Raw genomic sequence first — 12628 nt, 5'->3', positions numbered from 1 at the left:
TGTGAATGACCACGACGGGCGCACAGCCCCAAGGCACACCCGCAGGGGCGAAGCCCACCCTCGCAGCTCCGGCTCCCCACCCGCAGGGCAGCGCTGCCCCTTCCTCCTCCTCTTCCTCAGGGACTCTGCCTCGGGGGCTCCGGCTGCTCGCCGGGGGCTGCCCCGCGGGGAGGGGGGCGCCGCCATTTCGCGCTCCGGTCGCCGCCACCCTTCACCGGGGAGGCAGGGGCGAGGGCGAGGGCGGCCACCGCCTCCTCCCGGCCGGGCAGCGGAGCGGAGCGGGGCGGTCCCGGGGCGGGCACCGCCTCTCCCCGCCTCTCCCAGCCCTCAGCCGCCGTGGTGGTGGTGGCGGTGGCGGTGCGGGGCTCCTTTGTGCCGCCCGCCCCTTCCCCGGGCGCCGGGCATGGCGCTGCCCGGGCGTGTGTGAGGCGGCGGGGGCGCGGCGGGGACGGGGCGCCATGAGGCGCCTGCAGCCGGGGGTCGCGCTGCTGCTGTCGCTGCTGTGGGAGGTGAGGCCGGGCAGGGGGCGGCCGCGATGGGCTCCGCGACCCCCGCGGTCCGGGGAGGGAGGCGAGGAGCTTCGCCGGGTGTCGCCGCCGGCAGCGACCTGCCTCCTTCCCGCTGCCGTCTGTGTTTTTTTGGGGTCACCGCGGGGTGGTTCGCCGAGAGCTGGGCTCGGGCAGGGAGCTGCGGGCAGGGGGACGGGGCTGGGGGGTGCTGGCAGCGGTGATCGGGGGCTGGCCCTGCGAGCTGGTGTGTTTCAGGAGGGGTGAGAGTGGAAGGTGGCTTCTTCTTTCTTTCTTTCGTTTTTTATTTTATTTTTTATTTTTTGGAGTGTCATTTTGTGGGCAGAAGGTAGGTGGGAAGGCAGGCACGCAGCGGCGTCGCCTCGGCGTGAGGAGCAGCGTGCGAAACTTCTGGGAGAGCCTTGGCAGCGCGGCTTTGGCGCTTACGGCGAGGAAAACAGCAGCTCACGTTGATCCGAGAGGGGATTTGTGCCACCTAGTTATGTCACAGGGCTGGAAAACTCTTCCCTTTTTTAGCAGGGAGATCCACGGCTGCCCGCTGGCCGGGCGGGGAGCTGGCTCTCCTCCTGCCTTCGAAGCTCAGGCACGCTACCGAGGGCACCGCTGCCCACCCTCGGTCCCCACGGTGGGTTTGCCATCCTGCTCCTGCTGCTGGTCCCTGGCTCCTCCACTTGTTGAGATGGCTCTGGCAATGCTCGTAGGCTCGTCTGAGACATGCTCACAGCTTTATAAAGCCCTCAGTGCTCGCAGGCTGGCCGGCTGCAGGTCTGGGAGGTGCAGCAAGCTGTGTTGCCTCTATGGGGTTTAGGCACAAAATGAATTAATACTTTAAAAAAAAATCCGAACAAACCCATACATAGAAGCTGGAGTGCTGGCTTGTATAATTACTGTTTTCGGTAATGAATATAATTCATGAATACGGTGTTTACTATATGTTTATGCCACCTACACAGATGAACGATTCCTGGTACGTTGCCCACTATGTCATCCATTATCATCACATTAAAACGCTCTGATCAGAATTGCCATTTAATGTAAACACACGCAACTCTTTTGAAGTTAATTGGGCTGCATCTCATTACCCCGGCTGTAAACCTGGCCCAGGGCCTGGCCTGCGATCGCTCCTTGACTCTGCCAGAGCTCTTCAGAAAGTACAAATGGCAAAATGTCGATTAATGAAATGGGCGATGGAGTCCCCCAGGGGGGATTATTCATCTCTGCGTGGCCAGGATCAGCGTGATCAGGTGTCTCCACTCGGTGATGTGTGTTCTGTTGAAAAAGATCCTGCCTGCCTGAAAAAGTAATTTGCATAAATCTTCTTTGGATGTAGCCCATGGTGCTGTTATTTAGGCTTTTATACTGATTTTAATGGTGGATTGTTGGTGTTGTGGGTTTTTTTTTATTTTTTTTTTTCCCTTTTGATCTAGAATGTTTGTTTTGCCATCTGGCTCTGTGGATTATTTTTTTTTGGAAGTACTTAAGATACCTTTTTAAATGAGATGTAAATAAGAAGTAATACAAATTGTTTTAAGTTGTTCTCTACAGGGGGGGAAAAAAAAAGCCCAGAAACAGAACACGGAGAATTTAAATAACTAATCAGAGACATATGGCTCTTTAGAAGGTTTCTGGTATTTGAAACTTTTGCTGTGCTCTGTGCTAACTTCTGTACGGGCGATTATCTGAGATTGCACTGTTACTTTTTTTTTTTTTTTTTTTAAGTCTATTTGCACCTTCCGCATGATCTTAATTAGTATTTTAGTGTGAGTATATTTTCCGTTCGGCATTTTACAAATGGCTTTCACTATTATCTGAATAATGGGGGGAAAAAGCCACTGAGCTCTTCAGAGCAGCTTGCAGTAGTTTGCTGATGTTTGAAGTTCTCCTTGCTTAAAATACGCAAAATACTCATGAGATGTGCGTGTATTTTCTGTCCAAACGGGTGCTAAAGGCTGCTGTTTCTGCCGGTGAGAGGATTGAGCTCCTTCAGCAGGAGGTGTACATCCAATTCAGGGCGTGTGGAGAGCTTCTTTGTGACTTGCAGGTTGGACTCCAGCCATGGCGCTGCGCTCCCCTGGGAGGTCATGTTTTGTTTGCTGCTCCTAATTTAAGGGAGAAGACGAGAAAGGGGGGTTGACGGGAAGGTGCTGGCACACGCTGGTGGCTGATCGCACCAAGGCAACTGAAGGCATCGTTATCAGAGTAGGATTTACGTGTAAGAAACTGCTGGCGCTTGATGCTAGGACACTCGTCCTTCCTCTAGAAGAGCTTGAAATACAGTAATTACAGAAACACACGGACTGCTGTGTTGGCAGGAAAGAGGAATTAATCCAGAGTTTTCTTGTTTTACAACTGTTTTCTACTATAACTACAAAGCCTTTTACAATGCTATTCCTATTTCTCCCCCACCCTCTACAATGGGAGAAATATCCCTAACTCCAAGACCCAGATAACTATGCTCTGAGAAGACGATGCTGTGAGGAGGGAAACCAAAGATGCCATAAGTTTTGCTCACAACTTTGTCATCGTTGTCTGGTTGAATGTGTAAGCTAAAACGAGGAACTCTTGAGATGGATGACTAGATAGGTAATTTCGGTTCTTGCGGGAAGAAATGAATGCTGTTAAATATTCATCCATCTTTCTTCTTCAAATTAATTCAGCTACCTGGAGGTAGCAGTGTGTTACTAACCACGGTTGCCTGAAACTCTGTGTTTCACCAAGAGGCTGGATTTTTGGCAGACCCATAGTGTGTTCAGCATTTGCTGGGACGCTTGCTCAGCCAGCAGTCCTGCTAACTAGTGCAGCATGTAGTTCTTCCTCTGTCAGGACTGTATTTTGTCTCAACTTTGTGTGGGTAGATGGCTCTCAATTTAATGGAGTGATTTGAGGAGTGCCTTCATGACGTCTATTTGGTAGGCTGGGGGCGTATATCAAGATTTTCTGATTTTATTTCTTCAGACAACCCAAGGCTTGCTCGCATTTGGCTTTAATGAGTGGCATTGTCTTTGGGATGAGAAAAAATAAAACTAAACCAGCCTCTTCCCTCCCCGTATGATTAAACGAGCTTGCTTTCAGCCTGAATGTGGGCACCGCGCTATTTCCTGGTGGGTTGCTTCTCAGAACGAGTGCTTTTTGTTCCTCTCCTGCAGCTGCAGGTGTGCCAGGCTGAGCTGGGAGGCTGACACTGAGCTTGTGGATGGGAAGCTGGGCTGAGCCTTTGAAGCCCGGCAGAGGATGCTGCTGGTGGTAGTCCAGGAGGAGCTGTCGAGTGACTTGTGCTGAGGGCAGCTCGGTTTGTAGCTTGCTGGGTAGCCTTGCTCTTGAGAACTGTCAAATAATTTTAGCCGCCTAAGCTTCTGGTTGGCCTCTGTGGTGTGTCCAAAGCAACCCTGGAACTAGTTTCTGCACGCTCAGCTTCTCATTACTAGAAATTATAACGTGTATGCTGATAGAAATATTGATAATTGGATGGTTGGAAAAAAAATGGCGAGTGTAATTATTATCTTGTTAATTTGTCAGATGGGAGATACTACAAATGAGTCAAGCGCCTTTTTTCCTTAAAGAGCAGAAGAACAGACATATAATGTGAACAGCAAAATGTTTTAACTTTAAATAACATTCAAGCGCTTGTGACAGTCTGTCGTGTAAGATTTATCCAAGTAAAAAGCAAAGTTGGCCAGCTTCTTCCCAGTTGGGTAACTGCTGTGTGAAGCTTTTTATTATTTTTGTAAGTGGATTTCAACAGGAGAGGTTCTACCATATAAGATAAGCTGAAAGTCTTTGGCTCTTCTGAAGCTTTTTGCCCACCAAGTTTGGATGATGATAGGCACAGCCAGAGCTCTGGAAGTTGTGCGCATCTTCCCAATAATCCTAGCAGGTTCTGATATATACATATAGGTGTTTTTGTTGTTTTTTTTTTTTTTTTTAACATTAACTGTCAGGGCTTCCTTTATGTATGTGCTCCAGGAATGTGTGCACCCCTGCGCGTCTCAATGTGTGTGCACACTGGGGTTATTTCTCTGGTGTCCGTCTCCGTGAAAGCCCACTGACGCCGTCCTGCTGATGGAGTGCAGAAGTTTTTAACTCTTATGGGCTTTGCATAAGCAGAAGTGGTGAGAAGCACGATCCTTTCCTCAACCTGTGATGGGAAGAGGCTGCACTAGAGTTTCTGGGAGGGAGTTAGCGTGGACGTGCCCGCGTACTCCCTGCTGCTTGCTAGTTTTATTACACAGGGGCTTAGCAGCTTAGGCAATCTTTTATTTTTCCGACTGTCTTGCTGCTGGATGGGAAGTAGCTATTGCTTTGCTGAGTGAAGGCAGGAGAGAATTTAGGATTAATCGTTTCGTGATCCAACTGGTGCTGGCAAGTCTTCCCTGCCTCTTGACAGCAGTGAGATGGGCTGTGGCTTCCAGGCAGGAGGACTGAGCTCTCGGCCCTTTCTCACTTTGCTCCGGCTGCTGAGGAGAAGGATTCGTGTTAGCTGCGGGAAGGGAAGGGAAAGGCAAGGTGTCCGAGTGCCATCTGCATCCTGTAAGGGAAGGCGTGAATAGTTGTGCAGGGGGTTTTTTGGTGCTTTCCTCTCCCCATCAGAAAAAGCATCTATAAAACCTATTTACTTTTTTTTTTTTTTTCTTTTAAAGCAGTCAGAAATGCTTAGCACCTTCTGTCGTGCTTTCTCTATAAAAAGAAAGTCCTCTGACGCTCTTGACCGTGGTACTTCCCGCCCAGCTAATGCAGGTGTCTGGACGGATGTGTTAAACTTGACCCAAGCATGCCTTCAGGCTTCAGCTGCTCTTTTAAAACAGTCTTAGCTAAAATCAGTGGAGGGAAAAAAAAAAAAAAAAAGGCTTCAAGGAAAAACTCTTGGTTTAATGCAAATTTATTTTGGGTTGCTGGAGTAGGACTGGGTTAGGAAGAACTGGAATAAGTGTGCCCAAATGCAAGTTTGCCCTTCTCATCTGTGTAGGCTGAATGTAGGGACAGGAGCAGAGTGATGCTTGAGCTGATGGTACTGAATTAAAAAAATAAATAAACCTGATTTCTGGGTCAGCCAAGGTAGCTGCCTGTGTACTCCTAATCTGTCGTGATATCAAGTAAAATCCATCTCAGTCAGACACACTTCAGAAAGCAGTGGCCAGCCTCGTTTTTGAAGGTGCCCCATGGGTTTGTGTCCTCAGCAGCGTACCTGTATCCACAGTGAGTGCCTTTTGCTGAAGGCTTTGTTGAAATCCCATTAGTATTTGTTATGGCAAATAAAAACTCTGTTCTGCCTAGCAAGTGGTAAGAATAAAGCATTTTTTTCTTTCCTTGAGTAGTGTCTTTTGGGCAACAAATCTCTGTCTGGAGGCTGGGGTCACAACCTGGAGCTGTAGGTGTGAAAGAGCACATGCAAGACGAGAAAGATAAGGTCTCAAACCGTGGATATTGTCACTTTCCTGCCATTTGTGAAAGACTACAAAAGGCATAGAAGTGTGTATTTTAATGAGAATGATGTGCCTTGACAGGCTTCTTGCATATTAAGTGGAAAAGTTTGCACTGGGAAGTTAAAAATGTCTTTCTTCTCAAGTGTGCCTTCAGCTTTGTGCTAAATAGGCGCTAACTAAACCCGCCTTTTAAATAACTCGACGAAAAAATCTCTTCCTCTTTCTCTCTGACTCAGCTTTCAGTCTGGCAGAGCTGTCGGGGAGGAATTAGCAAGAAGTGGTTTCTGATCTGTACCTGATGCAGACTGCGTGTGGCGAGGGCACTTCCCAACCCCGCCACCAGCTGCCTGCTCCTGCCGGGCTGCTTATCAGGCGGCTGGGCTGCGGGGAAATCGCATCAGGAGCTGCAGTCACCAAAAAGAGGATGAGGAAAAATGGAGGTAGTTTTCCTTCGGGCCGGCAGAGGTTTGTGCAGCAGTAGCCATCGCTTGCAAGGTGTTCACTGGAGCTGAAGTGCTCGGCCTGGAGCTGACGACCTCCCGGCCCTTTCTGTTCAGCTGAGGGGTTGTGGCTCTAGAGCGTGGCCACGGAAGGTCCCTTGGTCCCTTCTGCTGCAGCAGAAGCTGTGGTTCTGGAGCCCAGCTGGTGAGCGATGGCCAACCTGGCGTTCCTCTGGTGCTCCTTCTCCATCCGATGGGGCTCTCTCATTTGGAGCATCAATTAAAAGCAGGTCTGAAAGAGAAAACCTCGGCTGCGTCCCTTTTACTGATGATGGTGTGATCTGGCCTTAGGATCAAAGTTTAATGACTGTGGAGAAGAGCCGTCCTCTGAGCGTGGTGAAGCATGGCACCAGGCGTGTACCCTGCCCAGGGCCAGGCTGGCTCCAGCCCTGGCTGCTCTCTTGCCCTCTGTAAGCAGTTTTGTTGTTTGTTTTTCCTGCTCATGTAGGAAAGCAGCTCTGTTTACGAATTTTTGCACACCGCCGCTTGTCTGATTTGACAGCCTGTGTGTCCTTGGGAACAATCCCATTTGTTACCTTTCCTGATTGAATCTTTTCCTACTCCCGTGCTGTGGGTAAGAACGAGACAAAAACAAACAAACAACCCCCAGAGGTCTCCTGCCTCTGATGTTGATGGTGTCGCGCAACTTAATAGCTGGCAAGAGTTTTGAGGGTGAATCCGTCCTTCTCAGGTCTCGTGCTGGTGGCATTAGAGGTTAGGACCATACACATCCATACGTGCAGCCCATACCTGCGCGAATCTGGCCTTCAGGTATGTCAGGTTAAGGTGAGCACATTTAGCATCATTCGATGCCTCTCTAGTTAGGTGTATTCCTGAAGGAGATGCAAACAGACAGAGAAGGAAGAACTAGATGGTCTTTAAGGTCCCTTCCAACCTACGCCATTGTGTGAACCCTGAAAAGAAAATACTAAGTGAGAGGAACGTAACTGTGTGGAAGGGTGGCAGGGGTCTCGGTGCTGGCTTTGTCTGGGTGTGTGTATTGGGTGGGAAGACAATGAGACAAAGGCGTGTTTAAGTTGCTTCTAACTTGTGTATTATTTTTTTTCCTTGCATTATTGTCTTAGGTAGGCCAACAAAATTCTCTTGTGTATCCTGACCTGAGCCTGTATTTCTCCCTTCCTTGATAGGAGAGACTGCTCACCTGAACAGAGGAGTGTAGCAGTTCGTGCCACGCTGCGTGGCGTGCAGTCCGCTCAGTGTGAGCACAGCAGCTTGCAGTTACGGTGCTTGTACTGCACGGCGACTCCTCGTGGGGAATGACAGTGCAATAGAGCACGCGGTATAATGGTCTCCACCAGAGGAATTGTCCAGGTGGAACTGTTTTTTATTTAATTTGCGATATTTCTGTAAATGAGGAAAGTCAGCACAGGCGCTCCTCGCGGGTGGCTCTAAGCACACTGCTATCTGTCGATGTGAGAACCGGGTAAGGATGAGTCAGGCAAGTGTTTTCTTTCCTTTGTGCTCCTCGAGGGGGAAAATGTATTGCTCATCGCTAAAGATAATTATCTCAGGGCTGGTGCAAGTGAGATCCAGAAATTCACTGTTGGCTGCCTTACAGTCCGAGCTCCCAGCTCGGGGCTGCGCTTCCCCGCTATGTTTGGAGCCAAAGGTTCAAACCAGCACAGGGAAGGTCTAAAACTCCACCTTAATCTGTACAGTGCCACTAAGTTTGGGGAGATTTCAGTCCAAAGCAGGGGAGGAAACATTCCACTCCGAAAATCATGCTTTCAAGTGGCCAGACAGCTGTCTAGCCTGAAGAGGGGGAGGAAAAGTGGGAGAACAGAGGTGTGAGGAGTCTTAAATCTGCTTCTCTAGGGCTTGCTTTTCTTTTTGAAGCTGACGTGAGCTGTTCCCGTCTCGAGTGCTGTCTTGTCTGTCCCAGGCAAATGTCATATCCCTAACAAGAGCCGTGATTTTCAGGGGTTTGAGAAGTGAAGCAGCAGTGCCAAGGACAGCGGCTTGTCCGGAGGTAGCAGCAGCACTGACACGGCAGGCAAACGCGTGTCAGCACCGCCTTGTGTGAGGGACCCGGAGTTTCCCCTGCTCTGCTTTTTGACTACAACAATTCACATCTCCCATCTGTAACACAGAAGGAATAATAGCATCTGGGATTGAGTAAACCCTCAGAACTGGGTCACCCCTGATTTCGAGGTGGTGTAGGATGACATTAAGCTGCTCCATTCGTTGTCGTAACTCAAACAATGATGCTCTCTATTCCCAAGCTTGTGCCCGTGACCCTGCCTAAACCAGCAGCATGTGCCAGGCTGGGGCCAGGAGGTTGCCTACGTGTTATTTGGGATGGTCTGCGTTTTTGCTAGGGAAACTAGAGAGCAGAGGAGGCAGTTAAGTGCTAAATAATAGCCAAATACTGCTAGTTTCCTAACCCTGAGAAAATGCCAAGGCAGAGACCTTTGGATTTGAGCGTCACTTGAAGGAGGTGAGCTGAGATCAAAGCCTTGATTCTGTTCTGTCTTCTGTTTTCTGTCCCTTTGGTGCTTAGAGAAAGAGGACTTTGTTTTTAGCAGTGCATATACCCTGTTGTCCTGGGGGTTCACAGTTCTGTTTCTGCCCCGGGGGCAGCAGTCCACAGCTGTAACTAAACTCTGACCAATGCCCAGCGCTATGCGCGGTAATGGTAAAATATCCTGTGAATGTGTAGATGTGAGATCTGGAGATTGCAACTTGTATTTCATGAAACACCCCATGTTTTCAGCGTGCAGAGCTTAAATGGGCGTCTCACTGAAAGTAGCACTTCTGGTGCTGGTTCCTTGAAGCACTGGGCAAACATGGTATATTGGGTCTTGTTGTACCCAATACATGACGACGGTCTGTGTGGATGTCCAGTGTTATCTAGAAGGCATTGGAGTACTGAAAATGCACCGGGAGATGCGCTGGAGCATGCCCCAAAGCTTTGGGGAGGTGAAGCTGTCCCCGGTGCCCTCCGTGACGCACGCTGTGAGCTCTGTGTGGCAGCAGCCAGCCCGGGTTTTCCTGCCGGCACGGCCGTGGTATAAATCCAAGGGCATTTGGATTAAGTTTATTTTAATTCTGTGGTAATCTTGACCTCCTATTTTTACTAAAGGCCTAATCCTGGGCCCCATCCAAAGCCCATTAAAAGTCAGCGGAGCCGCCCTGCCTGATGGCAGCGAGCGCTCAGCGCCGTGCCACGTCCCCTTGGCCCCGGCATCCTGACAGGCCTGGGATGCGGGCGGGCCCTGCTCCGAGTGTTTTTGGGATCAGTGCGAGCTTGGTGGGTGATACTTGTGCCTTCCCCAGGCCGAGGGCAGGCGTTTGTCCCTGTTGCCTCTGAAAAGCTCCGTCGACTCGAGTTGGCCCCCGCTGCCGGGGCTCTGCCAGCCGGCTGCCTGCTCCTGCTCCCCGTGCCCGGCTTGCGTTGCGTAAGTGCAGAGCCTGGTACCGATTATATAAAAGAGATTATGTAACCCGGTGGCTCTGCAATCGCTTCTCCGGTGAGCCTAAGAATAGCTGGCGAAGGAGCCTGCCTTCCCTCGCTACCCAGCCGCTGGACAGAGGAGCCCCAAGTGGGCTCCTTGTGGGTGGGAGCAGGCCCGGCAAGGCTGCCTTGGTGTGCAGGCTCCCCAGCTTAGCACTGTCCCGTGCTTCCCAGGCTGTATTATTTTTTTTTCGTGCTGGTGTCCCCCGTGAGGTATCTGGCACACCAAGGCCTGGCCCGTGCCCAGCTCCCGGTGAGGAGCAAGAAGCCTCCTGGGCTGCTTTGAGGCGACTGAGAGAGCTGCGTGTGCTCCTGCCTGCCTCCCCTGTGCAGGGGGAGGTGACTCACAAAAAAATCAGATGCAGCCAAGGCTTGGAGAGAGCTCACGTACAGCTAACTGAAATCTAAGGAGGGGGGGACACACAGCTCTTGGGGGGAAAAAGGATGACGCTCCTTAAAAATCTCTCAGCCCTGAGAAAAGCGCGCGGGGGTAAGCCAAGGATAGCTCAGGAGAAGGCGGCAGGGGGGCGAGAGACTCTGGTGGGGAGAGGAAACGAGCAAAAGGAGTTTTCTTAGCACCAGTGATTCATCTCAGAGCACGGATCCCAGCCCTTAAGATGTTGCCGCAGCTCTTAGCTCGACTGCTGGAGTCTGGGTGGCTGCCCGTTTTATTTCTGGCTTCCCCTACTCTTGGTTTTCTGTGTGTGATTTATTTTTTTTCCCCTGTTCCTCCAGTACACTCTCCTGATGGCATCGTTGTCACCTTTCCTTGTTGCTGCAGCCACATCATCTCCACCTTGAGTTGCTTTATGGGTGCTGTGTCTCCAGCTTGAGCTTCAGGCAGCAGTTTGTCTTCACGCTGCCACGTACACCTATCTCCACCTGCAGTTCTGACCCCATTTCTTTCTCCTTCCAGGCTTGCTCTGGATATTTGTTCCACTCCTCTTGGCTTTGGGTGGCTTCCTTCTCTCCTTGTGCATTACTGATTTCATGATTCTGATGCTGCCAGCAAGCACTTCTACTTTCTTGGCTGCTGAGTCCCCGTTTCCTTTTTAAAATTCATCCCCTAGATGTTTTCTCTGCTTTCCCCCTCTTTCTTTTCTAGGATTTCTTCTGTCCCAGCTATGATTCAGCCCTGGCACAACCATGTCCCGTGTGGACTTTGCTTCTCCCACCATTTCTTCACATTCCTCTGCCTGCAGAGGCCTTCTCCCAAGGGTGTACCATCTGCACTTAAGTGCCCCATAAATCCATTTTCAATGTGCTGCAATTAGGCATTGGATACAGATAGGAAAAAATACTCCTTTCTGCTTGAAAGAAATGTGTATTTCCATCCAGCCCGCTTTGCCTGAATATCTGTTTCTGTGCTTTTTTTTTTTATATGTTAGTGTCAAGATTTCAGGGTTCAGTGTGATTTCTATCCCTATAATTTTCCTCACAGCACTGGTGACCTCATTACAGAGGGTTGCCCTGTGTGCAGACCCTTTTTCCTTCCTATTTATGCCTCCTCTCTTCAGGATGGTGTCAGCTGTGGAATATACAGCTGTTGCTGCCATGGCAAAGGAGCATTAGGGGAACGTTGTTAATAAGCATCTGGCTGTTGCATAGCGAAGATGGTAACGAGGAAGAGGAGACGGCACGTGCTGCTCGTAAGCTTTCTGTGAACCCCTGCAAAGAACATGACAGACCTGCAGGATTTTTTTTTGCCATGGGTAATAGAAAATTACGTGTGTCAATTCCCAGAATTTGAATGGATTTATCTTCTCTTATCTCAAACTACACCTCTAGGAAAAGACGGGAGTTGGAGAGGTTTTGTGCAAGCGCACGTGAAGGTGTGGGAGAGCTGTTGGAGGAGCTCCTTAAGATGAGAGCTGGTTAACGTGCAGCTGTGCCAACACAGCAAGAACAATCCTAATGGGCTGATACGCAAATGAGGGGTGGTGAAAAGAGGAGGAAGACCAAATTTGCCCACTGGATTAATTCTTTAACACGAGCGAAGCTCTGAAGTTGATGGAAATTGCATAATATTTATGAGGTACGTCTGTAAAATGCCTGCCTAGGATCAAAGAAAAATGTTATATCCTAGTTACAGTTGAATACAAGGGCTAAAAATATATAAATGCAGTGCGTGCAGGTAGGAAGTGCAGCGTTTGGATCTGGAGTGAAAGCCGTGCACAAGCTTTTCTTGCCAAACTGTCTGCACTCGCAATGTCAGATCCGGTGTATGTAATGTGATTAATTTTAGTCTGAGCATATGTTCCCCTGTATTCTGGGATTCCAGATGCAGCTCTGATAACGCAGGTCGCTGGTCCTCAGCGGAAAACCTGGAAATGAGCTGGAATGTACCAACCTCAGTGAATCTGGTGGCAGTGCTCTGTGGTGGGGGGAGGATTATTAGTTACTTGGTTTTGGGGATTTCAGCTCTGGTCCTAATCTGCGATGTGTAAACTTCCAAGAAAATCAGCTGGAAAGACATTAAACATCTGAAGGAGGGTCGGTTAAATAGATTGAGTTAACGTTCAGTTAAATAGATTTCCAAAAGCAGGTCCTGCGAAGATGAAAATTAGTAGTGTCTGCAAATATCCCGCTGTCTGGAAGTGCCTGATGGAGCCAAATTAATAACTTGTAAAGAGCTTCCTTTTGAAATGCTCCTGCAGCAAGCTTTTAATAGAATCTAGAGAGGCAGGGAAATAGGGATCCTTTGTA

General features: G+C 49.7%; 1 protein-coding gene across 2 annotated transcripts in view; it reads left to right on the top strand.

Moving 5' to 3' along the window:
* Positions 1-345: 345 nt before the first annotated feature.
* The window catches only part of VOPP1 (VOPP1 WW domain binding protein), a 66226-nt gene continuing 53943 nt past the window's right edge, over positions 346-12628 (top strand). Inside the window, exon 1 of one of the 2 annotated variants that reach the window (XM_084509244.1) lies at positions 346-509. In XM_084509244.1, coding sequence (XP_084365370.1) covers positions 459-509 — 51 coding nt within the window. In that variant the 5' untranslated portion in view covers positions 346-458. Of the gene's footprint in view, positions 510-842; positions 1153-12628 lie in introns of those variants that run through there. The other variant, XM_084509243.1, reaches the window with a different exon arrangement.

This window comes from Aythya ferina, assembly GCF_964211825.1.
Source record: "Aythya ferina genome assembly, chromosome: 2".
NCBI classification, from domain to species: domain Eukaryota; kingdom Metazoa; phylum Chordata; class Aves; order Anseriformes; family Anatidae; genus Aythya; species Aythya ferina.
The sequence above is the reverse complement of the archived record's forward strand: the minus strand, read 5'-3'. Positions and strand labels throughout refer to the sequence as shown.